Source organism: Trachinotus anak, unplaced genomic scaffold, assembly GCF_046630095.1.
Source record: "Trachinotus anak isolate AG129_WGS33_773 ecotype Australia unplaced genomic scaffold, CSIRO_AGI_Tana_v1 ptg000028l, whole genome shotgun sequence".
In the NCBI taxonomy this organism is placed as follows: domain Eukaryota; kingdom Metazoa; phylum Chordata; class Actinopteri; order Carangiformes; family Carangidae; genus Trachinotus; species Trachinotus anak.
In genome coordinates, this window is record NW_027273879.1 from 8,489,281 (window position 1) to 8,505,553 (window position 16,273).

Consider the following 16,273-nt stretch of genomic DNA (forward strand, 5'->3'; position numbering starts at 1 on the left):
TCCGGGACTGATTTCAGAAACATCTTGGGTTTGAATGTTTCAGAGCAGCAGTGAGAGACAAACAGATAATTCCCTCACTCGCTCTATGGTATTTGCAAGTGAAGCGCTGCCTTGTGTGACATATTTTTGGTGATTGCACTTTAGTGGTGAGTTTAAAAAAAATGCACTGGGACACACTTAGCTAATGAGGTCTCCCCGTCGCTCAAGTTGTTCCAGTTCAAATGCTCTTTTATTAGATCTTATTTTATTTCCACAAAAATACAAATGAATAAGAGCAGCAATACTAAACACAACTACAACAGCGAAACAATAAACTGAAATGAACAAAAGAGAAACACACATTTTGTCTGGCTGAGGGAATAATACAATAAAGTTAATGACAACCACATTTGAGGTTCTGTTAAAATTTCACAGTGTTTATTCATTACTAAAATATCTGCATAATTGCTCCTGCTATCCCAGAACAGAGAACATGAAGGTCAACAACAAAATTAAAAATTCTGAGGCTAGATAAGTTGCTTTTTGAGTTAGATTGTTGCACTATTTGTGCAATGCCCGGCAGATGCTATAATTTATAGATGTTTCCTGAATGCCTCATATGCAGGCAATGGGTAGATGCTTTCCTCTGCTAACTACACATCGTCAGGGGCCCCACTTAAGAGGGGTTTGGGGCAGTAGCAGTGCATTGTATTGTGTCTTTATGGGAGGTTTTAGGGTTTACAGTTGTAATAGCAAATGGTGCCAATACGAGGGGCTATCAGGGGGGCCCCTTTTCTCCTTGGAGGCCCTAAGCATTTGCATGTGTCGCCTATCTTGACGGCGCGCCTCTGCACAAATCCAACATGTCAAGGCTCTTGATGACCTTAACTCATTTGTGCTTGCATCAGTAGGAAAACCAGCTTACAGCAGGAGGGCATGGTATATTATGGGATACACTTTAAATCCAAATGGTCTGGCTACTGCCTCGCACCATTATTAGGGTAAGTCTGCATCAAGTGGGAGTTACATAAGTGGCCTGGCTGCTGGCCTTTTTTACCAGCACATGCCTAAGAGTGAATGTGCCTGACGGACTGATTAGATAAGTGACCGACACACACACAGCTGACATGAGCATGCATGACATTTTAAAAGCAACCCAACAGAGTGCACTTGGAACTACCCCATGATTGGGAACTTGATGACAATGTTGGTAGATTTGACAACTTGTAAGACTCTTCTAGCAACTGTATTTGCAAAGAAAAGGCTTGTGACAAAAACTTTTTGGGCAGACATTAGCTTTATGAGAGCTACCCAGCGAGCAGCCAAAGTATATATGCAGGCTTTGCACTCATGGCTGGGGCTTAAGAGTATGCACATTTAGTCTGCTCAGCTGCCACACTGACTTAAGTCAATGATTGCACTGTATCCACGGCAAACATGAAAGGGATATGGTTTAGTGGTATCCTGGAAAAGCAGACTTGCTTAGTCTTTTTTAGAAGTAACACACATGTGCCTTCCAGGTGGCATGTGAATATGCACTTGTAAGCACTCAAGACTGGAAGTGCAGGTACTGGGACAGACCCTGTTTCAGCACCATGGAAAAAAAACAGAGAGAGCTAGAGTGTGTGTGTGTGTGTGTGTGTGTGTGTGTTTGAATTTCTCAGCACCATGGAGAGAGACAGCTAGAGAAGCTGGCACCGTGTCCCTTTTCCATATTCATTCTAAGCATGTTTGGAGTGAGCAGCGTGTTTACACTGGAAAAGTGACAAATAATAACTATTCACAAAGAAATGTACAAAATTTGCATTTCCTTTTTTTTCCCTTTTCTTTGTGCATGTTTATGGACACTCCTGTCCCACAATGCAATACACAAAGAGAATGATGGAAGGATGGAAAGTTGTTCATGGTAGTGAGACAGCCTATTTGGTGGAACATTTTGTATTCTCTTTATCAAGTTTAATTGACACCTCTGTTCCAAAGTCACTACATGATTGATGCCTTTTGGTGCATGACTGGTATCCCTTCCTGTTAGTGCAACAAAAACGGCCACACTTCTGCTGTTATAATTCTTACACACATACAGTGCACTCCAACATACATGATTTTTATCAGTGTAGTACTTGTTGGTTGTATGGAATGGGTACACAGTATATGTTTAACTGTTTCAGCACCGTCAGCAGAGCTCAAGGACATGAGTGAATGTTTTGCGTTAACACACCAGCTTGACTCTGAGGTCTCGGATCAAGGAGTCTGTGAGGCTGTGGCTTTGGATCAACCTGCCTCATCCATTTGACTTTTTAAGTAATAAGTGAAGAACAAATTGTAAATTAGCTGTACAAATGTATTGTTCTCTTCCAAAAATGTATCAGTGACAGTTATTAATATCATTCCATTTGGATTATTTTGTGAACGTTTGTATTTTGTAACTATTTTATTTCTTTGCAACACCTTGTGATTTTCCAATGATTTTTTTCTCAAATTACATTTGTGCACTCAGCAGTGGTGATATATATATTTCAGGGTGGGGTGAATGTACTTTAGTTCGAACTGGGATCTGTCAGGTGGAACTGCACTTTGAGTTGAAGTGGTAGACTACATTTCACCCTATGCCCAAGCTGCAAACGACCTGTTTTAAGAGTTGGCAGGTGTATGGATAAATGAAACGCCTTTGCTAAGCACTCACTGCTGAGTATTTTAAGTCCAGGTATCCTGAGGACCTGGGGTCTCATTTATTAAAGTACGGGGGAAATCAACCGTAGTGTTTTTGTGTCCGATTTATTTATTTATCTTATTTTATTTTCTGTACCCACCTCATTATTTCTCTCTTCTCGGAGATGGAAAGTATCTAAGTACATTTATTCAAGTACTGCACTTATCTACAGTGTTGTACTTGTACTTTACTTGAGTAACTCATTTTTTTATGGTAGATTACACTTCAGCTCCACGACATTTTGGATGTAAACATTTTACTTTTTAATCCACTACATTTATTTTAAAGCTTTAACTACAAGTTATTTGTAGATTTACATTAATGACGCAAAATATAATCAACAAATAAACTGATGATGTATCATTATGGATTAAACTACCCAGCAGTATATAAAATAGTTAAAACTGGCCCACCTTTACCTGCTGCTTCAACAAGTATAGCCTAATGCAATGATAAAACATATTGTTACTGAAATCAGCCTCTGTGCATTTTACTTCTGGTACTTTGATGCTAATACCTTTGTAGTTTTACTCAGGTAAATTTTTGACTGCATGATGTTTAGCTGTAACTATTTCTACACTCTGGTACTGATAAGTAAAAAACCTGAAAACTTGCTCCCCTACTCATGATGTGATTTGATTGAAAGCTCCAGAGGGGCTACTAAATGGACCTTGAACAAAAAACTAAGGCATACTTGTCATGTGGCTAAATTCTTACATACCCATATGTTTATTTATTGACTAATCGTTTATACGGTTGTACTTGAAGCATTGAATTTAGAAAAAAAAAATATATATATAATAGGCTATCCAAATGATGAAGAGATGTGAATGTTACTCTCACTCTGTCATGAATGTATCAACCACTACAAACATCATTTTGAGACAGAAATGAAGGCGGAGAAGGGGAAAGGGAAACGACCCGAACACGCTGACTCCACCTCAAATCTGCCTCTAAAAGGACACGTGTTTGTCCGTGTTGAAGTGATTTGTTGTCCCACAGCGTGAACGCAGATGGAAGTGTGTGCGGAGCCGGGAGATGTCATTCTCACTACACCTGTGCTGCCGCCTCCTGGACGGACGCGACTCCTTTGCAGCGACTGTACTATAAGTGAACGGGCAGCTTATGAGCCCCACTCAAAGCGAGGGAACCACACACAAGGAGCGGGATGGCGAGGACACCACTGCTGCGCCTCCGCGTCCTCCTGGCGGGGCTCTTACTGACGGGCACCCTGTCGGTCCGGGGAAACAGAGGGGCGACTTCGCCTGACGAAGAGCGGGACAAAGAGAGCGACGCGGAGACGCCGTGTGAGGTGAAAACCGTGACCGTGTCCACCCTGCCCGTACTCCGGGAGAACGAGTTCAGCTTCACCGGCGGAGCCTCGGGGAACGTGGTCGCAGGAGGAGGAGGGGGTGCCGCCGCCGCCGCTGCTGGTGCTGCTGGAGCAGGTGGTGTCGGTGGAGGAGGAACTGGAGGAGGACCTGGAGGAGGAGGAGCGGGAGCAGGAGGAGGGGGGGAATCCCGGCTCCTGTTATTCGTTAGAACAGACCTACCTGGGCGAATTTCAGTAATGGATGATCTTGACAACACAGCTCTCCCCTACTTCACACTCGGTAAGAACTGCTGTGTTTCCCTACCCATGGTGATACCCAGCCGACCTAGCTGCACGTTTGTGCGCATAAGGACCATGCACACTGGCAGACTGTGTTCACCCTGAGCTACATTCCAAAAATCACGCCTGCATATACACGTCCTCCGTGCTGTTTTCACCTGTCCTGTTTGCTCGGGTTCCATTGTAACTCTAATGTTGTCTAACCACCGTGCAACTCACAGTCCAGGTAAAATGAGAATGTAGGACCTCAGTCACCCGAGTTTTCCTTAGAGCAGTGCTGCTTCTGTGTGGAAAACAAAGTACCACTCATGTGTAAGTGGCATTTCTTTCACCCTCTCCTTACCTCTCTCTCTCTCACTCTCTCTCTCTCTCTCTCTGGCTTTCCCATTTTGTGGTTTAATATGATTATGACTTTAAATTTCATGCATACCCTAAGTAGGGTGCTCCAATCAAGGAATGCAATTTGGCCCTGCAAATACACATGAAATTGGTATTTTATTACCACACATACGTTGCTGGTGGTATAAGTTTGACTGGATAAAATGCTCAGCGAGAGTTTGCATCAACATTTGGTTTTAAGGGAACCTGCAGACCATTTCTTTGTGTTTAGTCACACATGCCTCGATAACTGAGCGAATCATAACGGCACAACACTCTGCTATTGGGAATAGCATCACTGATTGGATAACCATAGAGGAGGCGATGGCGAGGAAGTACTTCTGCCTCACACCAAGCTAAAGTATATTTGTAAGAGGAGGAGACTGTGCATGAAGGGAACTTGTTTACCTTTCTTTCTCCGTATAGTTCACTGATGTCACAGAGTCATGTGAAAGATGCTCTTATGCTTGCCCCTGTGGTGTGTGAGCCAAGCAACTGTTTTCTGTGTGTGTGTTGGTAGAAGTGCAGAGAGTGCATGGCACACAGTTTTGTTTGGACTATAATTGCAAAGTGCTGTGGTTTTTTTTTTTTTTTTTTTCTTTCCAGTTCAGGATGGCTGTATTGGCTCAGCATGAGAGAAACCTGTTATATGGCAAATACAAAGATGCAAGCCTTGTTGGAGGTCAGTGATGGGGGTATGGAGAGAATCCATGAAAATGTCTCATTACCTCCGTTTTTGGACTCAGGCTTGCTCTCCTCTCTCTCTCTCTTTTTTTTTTTTTTTTCTTCCCCTGGTCTCAATTTCATTCTCTGTAAGGAGAGTGCCGACTAAACTGGCTGTGTGAAGCAAAGGCGGGCGGGCGGGCTGAGGGCTGGAGCATTAAGCTAGTAAATCACTTTCTATTCTCATTAAGGACAGCCGTTGACTGGTGAGAAAGGCCTCTCTGTCCTCCCAGTCAGCCAGCTAGCAAATTTGCTGCTTCACCCTTCCAGTGCATGACTGCATGCTGTGGAGGGGTGGGAGGGAGGATGAGAGGAAGGGCTTCAGTAGCTCCATGTTTGTAATACACATTGAAGGCATGGCATGTGTGAAGAACTCTGTCCTTTTAGGACACAGGTTTCCATAACAAAGAGTTTACAATTATTTTTTTAAAAATGATGAAGCCCCAGCACACATCTCTAAAGGGACGTGGATATTGTCCCAGTTACATTGACTTTAAGGCTTTGACTAACAATTCAGCTGAATGCAGAGACAGTGACAGACACTATGTTGTATTGTAGATGATGTATTCATCCAGTCCTTGAGAGAACTACAAGCATGTTCACTTATGCCACCGACCACACTGAGAAACTGAATAAGCTCTTCAGTTTACTAGTATCCACAACAAATCATCATGTTCTCGCTTCATAACTGAAATTGACATTAAATAGAAATTCATTCACCAGCGACATACAATCCCTTCTGTTCTCTTCGTGGTTATGTCCTTTTTTGTCAAAACCTTTATAAGTCTACTGATTTTCATTTACTATGTGTTGTCTGCTAGGAAATGGTGCACTACTCCAAAATGAACCAAATGCTTCTCTATTTTTGCATCAATGCCTTTTTTTTTTTTTTTTTTTTCATGGCATGCTGGTATTGTCAGACACCTGCCGGGTGTGTGTCATGACACAACCACACACAACAAGCTAATGACAATGAGATACGGCTCTAAATGTGTTAAGAGGGGTTCAAGTCAGACGTTTGGATGTCACCTGCGAATTAAATGTTGTACATGGCATCATAAAAATACACAGTTGTTGACTGAGTCGAGCAAAATGATAAAACTGAATTACGTAGACAGTGAATTTTTGTTATCAGAATTGCATGGGTTGCATCAATATTCCTGTCGTTTTCTCTTTCCTATTAAAATTGTGAATTTTGATGCTCCAGGATGCTACAAAGGCTTAAGCCCTACCAAATACACAGACAGATATTAGAAAGGCTCAGGCTTGGGCATTATCATTTTTTTTATTTATTCTCTTATATAATTTAGTGGGTATTAAAATATATACTGTATAGTGTGCAGGCCACGTTGGATTAAGGCAAACACTATTCTGTTCTTTTAATGTTCTGAAGCTTTCAGAAAGTTTGCTAACATCCGTTGCTGATGAACAGCTCGAACAACACAGCAAATGCCTCCTGCAATAATGTAACCTGATCTAAAGAACAGAAAATAGTATAGAACTCGCTGTGAAAGATCTTTGACTCTTGAGTAAAACACCATCTAATATTCTCTCACTGACTCTGACACCAGAGAAGAAACGTATCAGTAGCTTCATTTGCTCATAATAGTCAGCGTCTCATTACACTTGACACACCTGCCCGCTTTTGACCTTTTCATGCTTAAAATAACTCAGCTGCCAATTTTATTTTAGAAACATGTTTGTTTCTTCTTTCCATACATACTCACTGTTTTGGCTCAACCATGTACCACCGGTGCCTCATCAGTCGGTGTTTACTGCTGTGCTACACTTGACTGGCCGGTAAAGGTGCAAACCATGCATTAAATTCTTTCTCTGCAAACTATCAGCTGTATTTCTTTCCATTTCATAACTAAATTCATACTTCAATACTGTTTTTTTTTTTTTTTTTTCGTCGGAAAATAAATGCTGGGGCAAACCTTATTAGCCAAATGCCATCTAAACCATAATGAGCATAGTCTGTTTCTGCATTACCGTCAGATGTCTGATTGTTTTGTTGAACGGACGTCAGAGGTTAGGGAAGGGAGGGGGGGGCAGCAAGTACCCTTCCCGCTGTGGCCTGCCTGCTCAGCTTTGATTTATTACCACAAGTGTCATGGAGAATGGATGAGCAGAAAGGGCAGCGCGGAGGAAGTGCACAGAGCAGTCTCCCTTCCCTCCCCCCCCATTTCCTGTTCTGTTTTCTTATTCCTAACGTGTTTAAGAAGTAATAATAAAGAAAACTGTGAGAGATATCAGTGTATCCAATAAGCACACAGCCTATACTCTCCTTGCCTTTGGTAAAACGACGTGCATTGGATTTCTCTGATATATTTTATTGTTGATTGTGTGGGTGTATGTTGGGAAAAAGGTTTTGCATTTAAACCACATTTGAAGAATTAAGCGTTTAAGTTTTCAGCTTCAGGGCTTTCACTTTAAAAATAGGGTGTTTTCCCATGTGGTTTTAGTTTGTGCTAAATGTGTTGGTAATGTAAGTTTGTAGCATCATACTTAGAAATTCTTGGGGAGAGAATTCTCTGCTGCTACGCTTTGTCACACAAGATAATTTTCTTTGCTCATTTTAAGTGATGTGGGACTGGGTGGAAATCGATACCTTTACCAACATGGCTGACTCGGTAAACACCTCATTAGGAGTTCACCTTTTTGAAAACCTTCAGGCACTCAACACAGACATCCAAATGTCTCCCTGTCCTTTATCGGCTCTGTCCATCCTGTTGGACTAAATCTTTATGTTGTTCATTTTCCAGAGTGTCTTAGCCCTTTTTTTTTTTTTTTTTTTTTGTGCATCTTATCGAGCACCGGCGTGTCAACCAGCTTTTTCCTCTCTCTCCGTCTCCCCTCTCTGCCCCGCTGTATCTTTCTAAACAGGAGTTACAGCAAACCCTGCTTGCTTAGAGATGGGAGATTAAAAGCAACTGTGGTAAAGTGGAGAAAAAAAGAATGCCTCTACTAGAGCACTGTGTTCCCTGTGGCACAGAACATGTACTAACTGCACCACGTCTCAATCTTATGTCAGGGGCTGAGCTTAGCACTGCAGGACAAGCAATGAAGAGGGTGCAAAGGTCAACAGGAGAGGTAGGAGTGATTACATGGTGTGGAGTCGAGATGGAGGTGTGAGTTTTGCTGTTGCATGAGATTTCGTACGGACTTTTTGCAGTTTATCTTGGAGTACTATAAACAAGCTCATCCTACTGATATACCGAGGGTGTGAAGAGACTATAGCAAATAGGATCCACGGTGGAGCTAGTGCAGGCCATTAAATGGTCTATTTATCATCATTTGACCTCCCATAATACACCTATAGGAGGCTGTCTTTTTAAGATGAATGCTCTTCTACATGCAGCCTCCTTTGTCGTGTGAGTTCTGTTGTTGTTGACCACACCATGGTCCAGATGTATTATAATACAAACACACAAAAACATACATTTCCTGTACATTCATTTGTATTTATAAATGTGCAATTTTTTTTTTTTTTGTTCAGTACCTTGTGCCATGTACACACAAGTTTGACTAGCGTAACAAGTATAATATGGGGAAGTGGAAATTGAAAATGAGGTGAAAGAAGACCTAATCTAATATACAACATTATTCTCTGTGTATTTTTTAGTCTTCACAGCTGTTTTAATATTCCAATCAATTCTAAACTTTTTAAAGGTCCCATATTTTACACTTTTACAGTTTTATAATTGAAGTTTTCATATCCATAAGAAGATATAATTGTGGTTGTAAGAACCAAAAACCATCTACAATGTAGTTTTACATCTCCTCTCTCAGCCTTTTCTCTGGAACTCTTAACATCAACAGGTCGGTCAACCAATCACAAGAGAGGCTCTGAGCCTCTTCTCTGATTGGCTGACTGTTTTGTGAGTGATGGAATAAAAATATAGCAGGTTTCAGGTAAACACTGCGAGAAACTGCAAGGCTTGACAGTGGGTCCAGGTCAGCCAAGCTTGGGGCATGGCTTAGGGTGTCGACTGTGTTGTTGTGACATCACAAAGTAAGAGATATCCTGACAGCTTACTTCAGGGCACCGTTTCTGTATATAGGCTACTTGCATTTCTCTGCCGACTGAGTGCTTTGATACTTTAACAGTAATAATATAACACCTAGGCCTGCTTTATAATAAAAAAAAAGACATGGAAAGCTCACTTTTTACATTATGAGACCTTTAATAATTTGATGCTTTTGAGGTCCACGATAATTGAGATACTACAAGCAGTGGTGCACATGTAAAAGACTGATAACCCAGGGTGTTAAACACACCTATGTCTTAGTGTAATGGTTGTGTATAAGAGTACCAGCTCTGATGTTGACAACTTTGACAACTTTGCCAGTGTGACACAAAATGTGTCACAAAGGAAAAACCAACACCAAAGAGTCTCAGTATGAACAGCTTCAGTGGTTCTTTGCATAAATTCTACAAATCTCTTTCATTCTTCCAAAATATTCCTTCAGAAGGCTGTTTAACGGGGAGGTCCAAAATATCTCACAGGTGTAAAACTGGTTTGAAATCTGGTGGCTGCAAAGGTGTATAATTCACATTAGTTTCATACTCATCAATGACACCTGTAAAAGCATCTGCCTTTGTTTTGTTTCTCCGCTCACTAATTTGCAGTTGAATTGCAAGTTTTCTTTGTTCTTTTCATTAACAGGCACTTCCATATCTATTTATGGATAATTCAGGAAGTGCAACTAAAGCTTTTTATAGGAATTAAAAAAAACAAACAAAACAAAAAAAAAACAAAAAAAACAAAAAAACCCTGGATGGTTTTGTAGAAATTTGACACAAGGAATGCATCAGCACATTTTGGTCCTTGCACAGCCACAGTTTTAGTTCTTGAACCTGCATGGATTCTTATGCATCTGGCCCCTGCAGTTATGACAAGCATTCTCATGTTTGTTTACAGCACCATGTCTGTTCCTTGTTGAAATATGCCAAATGCTGGCTTGATTGTTGTGTGTATGTGTGTATATGTGTGTATATATATATATATATTAGAGAGAGAGAGAGAGAGAGAAACATATGTCTTTCTTTTACAGGAAACTGTTCTTGAGAAAACAAACAACATGTTGTCAGGCTGTATTACCTCGCCCATTGGGGAAACTCATTTGACAGGCAGTGAGTGAGGAATCATGCTCATTCAGCTTAATGGTGACAGACCTAAGGGATGTCTTTGAAGGGTTGAATGAATTGCGGTCAGTAACCCGTACCGGTTGTGTCCTATTTACAGGAACTTTACTTTGAAATGCTTTGTCTTACCACCAGTGTCTCTGCTCTTGCCTTGTAGCAGTGGTGGACAGCTTTGATCTCAAGATAATCATTTGATCATTACCATCATTGCTGAGAGGCACACTGTAGTTATCTTTGACGGAATGAACAAAGAAGTGTATGTAAATACTTCTAATGAATGCACAAGCTCACTTTTACTTGGCTTTTTTTCCCTCTCATTTATGCAAAGAAACAACGTGCACACATGTTTTACTGTTTTATTAATTGGCAAAAAAGATCAAAGATAATATTTGGCAAATGAGTGTATGGCAAATTCAAATTTGTCTTTGTTTTTTTTGTTTGTTTATCAGATATTGTATGTTTAAAATGAGTCAACTAAGATGCAGTCTTTTTGGTGATTTACTGTAACAGGATAAATCGTGAAATAATTGCTGGAGCTCTATGACGCATAATGGCTGAGTCTGATATTAAAAAATCTGAGCTGAGAAGGCTGGTTGTCCAATACTTGGATAACTAGTGTGTACAACCACTGACAGCTATTTTATCCATTAGCATTTTACATAGGATGTCCACTGTGGCTTTGAAAGCTTTCAGAGGTTCAGTGACAAGCCCAAGGACTCTCACCATTACGATCGTCTTTCTTTTCATGTAAACTGAAAGCAGTAGCTTGCATTTATTCAAACATAAGCATCAAAACTTAAGGGCAACCTACACTTTTTCATTATCCAATCTGTGCTTCTTTTCATCTTTTAATCTGTGCCACCTTAACAGAGCTCTGCTGCCTGACTCCATACATTAAACAGTCCAATTCGTGGCACTTCAGGCGATGATTCTAATGCCTTCGTTTAAATGATTTTATTTTCCTTACAGACAAAAACATTTCTAGTCTAACATGAGGTCAGAGACTGTGCCGATGGCCTGTCTCCCACAGTTTTCCTACAAGGCAAAACAAGACTCCCACCCCAGCCTTTCCTTCTGTCGCAGCTGTTCATTTATCACAATGGATACTACATCCAATGTTGAATCCAAAATAATTACTCAGAATCTCAATTCAAAAATAAGTAAGAGGAATTTACCTCAGCTCCATCAATAATCAAATTTGGTCAAGAAATATGAAAAATGTCTCTATCACTATCTGCCCAACAGAGTTTGATTTTGACATTCTGCCTCTTTGATGGGTTTCTGCTGAGCTTCGTCACAGTCCTTAACACATAATGTACCTTGTTATCTTTATCCCACCCCAGTATTCTTTTATGTGGGTGTACCTTAAGAGAACTTATCTCAATATGTAAAGCTGGACGAGTATCAAAGAACAGCCTGGATGGTGCATCTAACAAGAAAGCATGCTGCAAGCTGGTTCCCAAAAGATTCATAAACTTTCGACTTGTATAGTGTAGAGGGGCTTTATAGTCAGTGCACTGAATGCATAATGTGACACTGATTTATAAAAGCAATTCCATTTAGATGCTCTTTTTGCTCCTTGGGCTCCTCTGGTGTGTCCCCTACCACATAATAGAAAGCCCCATGTGACAAAAACAGTGTAATGTATTTGCTCTCTTAGTACAATACTTGTTATAATGCGAGTCAGACATTTAGGGCTCAGGGAGTTCTGGTGAAATCCATCAACTTGCACACAGTATATTTAAAACCAAGCATTTCACGACATTGAAATTCGCCAACATATCCTTGAGGTCTTCAGCTTGTGCACAACGTAGCATTTGTATCAAGCAACTTTCGTAAACTGCAAGAGGAACAAACATGACCTTTCAGACAAAGCGCTGGTTTGATTGAATAGAAAAGACAGGAAATAGAGGGGCGGTTTTTCCATAAAAGGTTAATTGGATAAAGACACAGCATCGAACCCAATTTTTACAGATGGAGAAATCAAGGCTTTCATCAGGTCTCTACGCTGATTAACACATGGGCACCTGTCTGCATCTCTATAATATCCAGTCATTTAGCAGAATTTTACTGAACCTGCACAATTCATGTCATTCTGTTACCTGAATTGATTGGTTTTGTGAAGTTCATGGAGAGTTCAACTGTGTTGAATCTCTTTCTTTTTTTTTTTTTCTCCACTAGTTCTATCAGAATTTTCTCTCCCGGTATTTCAATATTTAAGTTGGGCAGATCGATACTGATGCGCGCCGACCTGACATTTCATTTTGAGAATCGATCCTTACATAAAGATATTGATACCAGTGTTTTTTTCTGTGAGAGGGAATATCTTTGTATTTAATCAAATTTGTATTTTAAGGGCTATAAATAATAAAAAAGAGTAACAGGATAAAAGTAGATAGACACACACACACAGGCACATTTAGAAACACACACAGGCAGTACAGCAAACTAAATTACAACTATATGTGTGCGTGTGCGTGTGTGTGTACAGTGTGCTAAGCCATCCTTAACTACTCTTCCAACTACCTTTAACTTCTTCTGGTTGAAAATACAGTTTTTGCCCAACCTGGAGAATGTGACTAACCAAAAGACACGGGGGAACACAACAGTGGAGCATTAAGTTCAACCCTGACTGTGTAAACGCAATCAAACAGAGAAAAAGGCCTGGAGATCAGACTGTGTATTTATGGACCAGACCATGATGTTTGCTTGTTGAGGGGGTGTGTGTTCTCACATTTGGATTTCTGCTTGGAAGCTGCAGCACTGCTCAGAAACGTTCACCCTTGCTCGCGCGCGCGCGCTGTCAGGATGCTCGAGAGCAGGTCGAATTTCCTTTGCCTGAGCAAAGCTCTTAGTTGTGTGCAAGTTCGAACTTATCTTGCAAGGGCTGTGATGAAAATGCTGCATACCTGCCTGCTGATACACAGCCAGTCAGACTGCTCTGTGCCAACTCCCTGTGTGACACACAGGAAGAGCAGCTTTTGACAAACGGTGGTGCTGCTCACATCTTACACAGATCTCTGCAAGGCAGCTGTAATTTTTTATTTTTTATTTTTTATTTTTATTTTTTTTGTAGATCATTTAAAGCTATGCTAGCTTTTTATTGGTTTTGTGCCATTTTCATGCATAATTAATTTAGTTCAAATCAAAGGATCAGTCAGTCAAGAACAAACTATTTATTTATTTTTTCATTTTCAAAGTCTGTTTTCTCTTTGGCATCTCCCTTCTTGCCAATAACAGGAATGGCAACAAAGACCAGTCCGGTCTGTTTGGATTAAAAGGAGTAATATGAAATAGAAAACAGTGCGTTGCCAAAAATAGGCTGTAAACTGCTTCTCCATTTTGTAGCTTCACTTGTCCGTTCTTTCCCCCTTGTCAGTTTTAGCAGTGTTTTATGTTGAAATGCTCTCATTTTTCTCCGCTTATTAAGGGTTCTTCTGGGTGGCTGATTTTGATGTCACAAAGTGTCCTTTTCGCCAAAGCAAATGGAAATGCTTCAAATTATTATTTTTTTTTTATTTGAGCAAGTGCATGGTTGGGTGCATCAAATTGCAATCTGCAAAACACTACCACTCCACTTGGCTATAATTAAGATCGTTGGAAGTGAGAGTCAGCATCGAGCTGTCAGTAAAATGTATGGTTTACACACAACCTTGCTCACTGAAATTCGCCCGCGCCCTCCTCCCTGGCTTCAAACAGACCGAACGGGCTGTAAGTGTCCTCCTACTGGTTGACAGGTTAGATTTCTAGATCGCAGGCAGGATGAAATCCCAGTTTCGCTCTCTTTGGGCTCCAGTTGCTCTCGCTCCCTCTTGTCCTTGCTTCTTTTCATGCTCATGCTATTGTTCACCAACCTCTGCTTTTATTCTACACAATCATTTTTTTTTCTTTTCCTCTACTAACAGAAGACTGTGCTCTAAGTTTCAGTAGGATTTGACAATATTTTCTGAAATGCACTTCCAACAAAATGTGTTTTCTTTTTTTCCCTCTTTATCTGCACAGGAGTGTAACTTGTGTTTGGAGTAGCATTTGTGCACAAGTTCATTATCACCATGGTAATGTAGTTAAATGGTCTCGACTAACCTAGTTAATGGAATTATTGATATCACATAAGGGTCTTATTTTGCAAACATGACAAGCAGTGTGTGCGTTTCAAAGAGGAAAAGGAGAGTCATTGTTCATATAAGCTGGTCACAATGATGTTTAAGACCCATAAAATTTGATTCCCAACAGAATATGCTCTGCACCTTGGAAACGTTCCAGCTCTGCACAGCTCTCTACCGTCGTATCCCCGTGGTTCCTACAAAAGATTTTAAACCTTTTATCTATGCTGGTGTGTTTGCACCTATTTGCATTCCCTCCAAGCTGCACAATCTCTGAGATTTCCTTTCAGATAAAGTATGTGCACCATTAATCTCCCCTCGACCGATGGGTTCCCTCCCACAATTTTTTTTTATTTTTTTATGCTCCATCATGCACATCTATCCAAGTTCCTGCTGGAGTTAGCTTTATCTGCACAGGGACACATGTTATGAGGCTTGTGTTTTCCAGTTGTCAGTCTGGATAATATTGGCCCATTGATATCCGACAAAATCAAAACATTGTCCCCACTGCTAAGTAATCAGTAAGATATGGCAAAACAATCTGAATGACCTCAGGTAGTGTAGATTTTATGCTCAACCATTGTCGGTTTCTTCAATAAATGCGGCTTTGTGCGATTCTTACAAAGGAGCACTTTTTTTTTCGAGAACAACAAAGATCACACATGCAATAATTAATACTTGTTTGGCTAGCAGCGGTGCCTATAATAACATCTCCTTGAAAGTTGTTTTTCTTGTGTTTTCAGTTCTAAATTGCTGTTGTTATCATGCATCAGCGTGGCTCATGAAGACATTTTGTGCAATCATACATATTGAAGGATGGAAGCCACGCTGTGGGCTGTGAGGATTTTAAATTGATAAATATATCTCCATATCATTATTATCAAACTCTACATTTCATATTTACCATTTTAGAATATGCCTCAGTGAGATGTAATCTTTTTTTTCATAGACCATCAGTGAACGTGAATAGAGGTGCTCTCAGCAACTATACACTTCTGATAAGCCTCAGGGGGAAAATGGACATTTGGCCTCACATATTGTATGCGTATCCAGACGAAGCTCATTGGTATGTCATGGCTGTATCCCGTTCGCCTCCATTCTGAGGCACAGCACACACTGTGCATTTTTTTTTTTCAGGTATTTTGTCTGGCTCTGGATTAGCTCTGATCTAACAGCAATTACCCTTAGAAGTGTAACACAACAGAACATGCTCTCCTGAGGTCACTGGTAGGTGACGCGTCTAAGAGCATTGTCAAGGTGAGCAAATGGCTCACGTGGGCTGGCGGCCCTTTGTTACGTGGCAGTTTTTCAGGGATTGTCCATCATGGACTGTTTGTGGAGCTGTACAAATTAAAGCTGATTTGATTAAGATTCTACACAAATGCAATTTAAGTCATGCAGTCATGCATAGCCCCAATGGTGATAAAACAAGTGTTGATAGGTTACACAAATAGCATGTACACATATCCTCTTCCCATCTGTTTCACACTAATGCACATTCAGAGGGAGAATGACAAACACATGCAGTATGTCTGGTTTTAATGTTAATGCCACCTCTTCTAAATAAATAAATCACACATCAAGCAAACAGGGAGACACACAGCGAGGTCTGTAGCCAA

The 16,273-nt window shown here is 40.6% G+C and overlaps 1 protein-coding gene across 2 annotated transcripts in view; it reads left to right on the top strand.

Annotated features, from left to right (window-relative positions):
- Window positions 1-3,642: 3,642 nt before the first annotated feature.
- Window positions 3,643-16,273, top strand: part of LOC139611025 (astrotactin-2-like) — a 239,721-nt gene continuing 227,090 nt past the window's right edge. The window contains exon 1 of one of the 2 annotated variants that reach the window (XM_071465265.1): window positions 3,643-4,302. In XM_071465265.1, the coding sequence (XP_071321366.1) occupies window positions 3,858-4,302 (445 nt within the window). In that variant the 5' untranslated portion in view covers window positions 3,643-3,857. The remainder of the gene's footprint in view (window positions 4,303-16,273) is intronic. The other variant, XM_071465264.1, reaches the window with a different exon arrangement.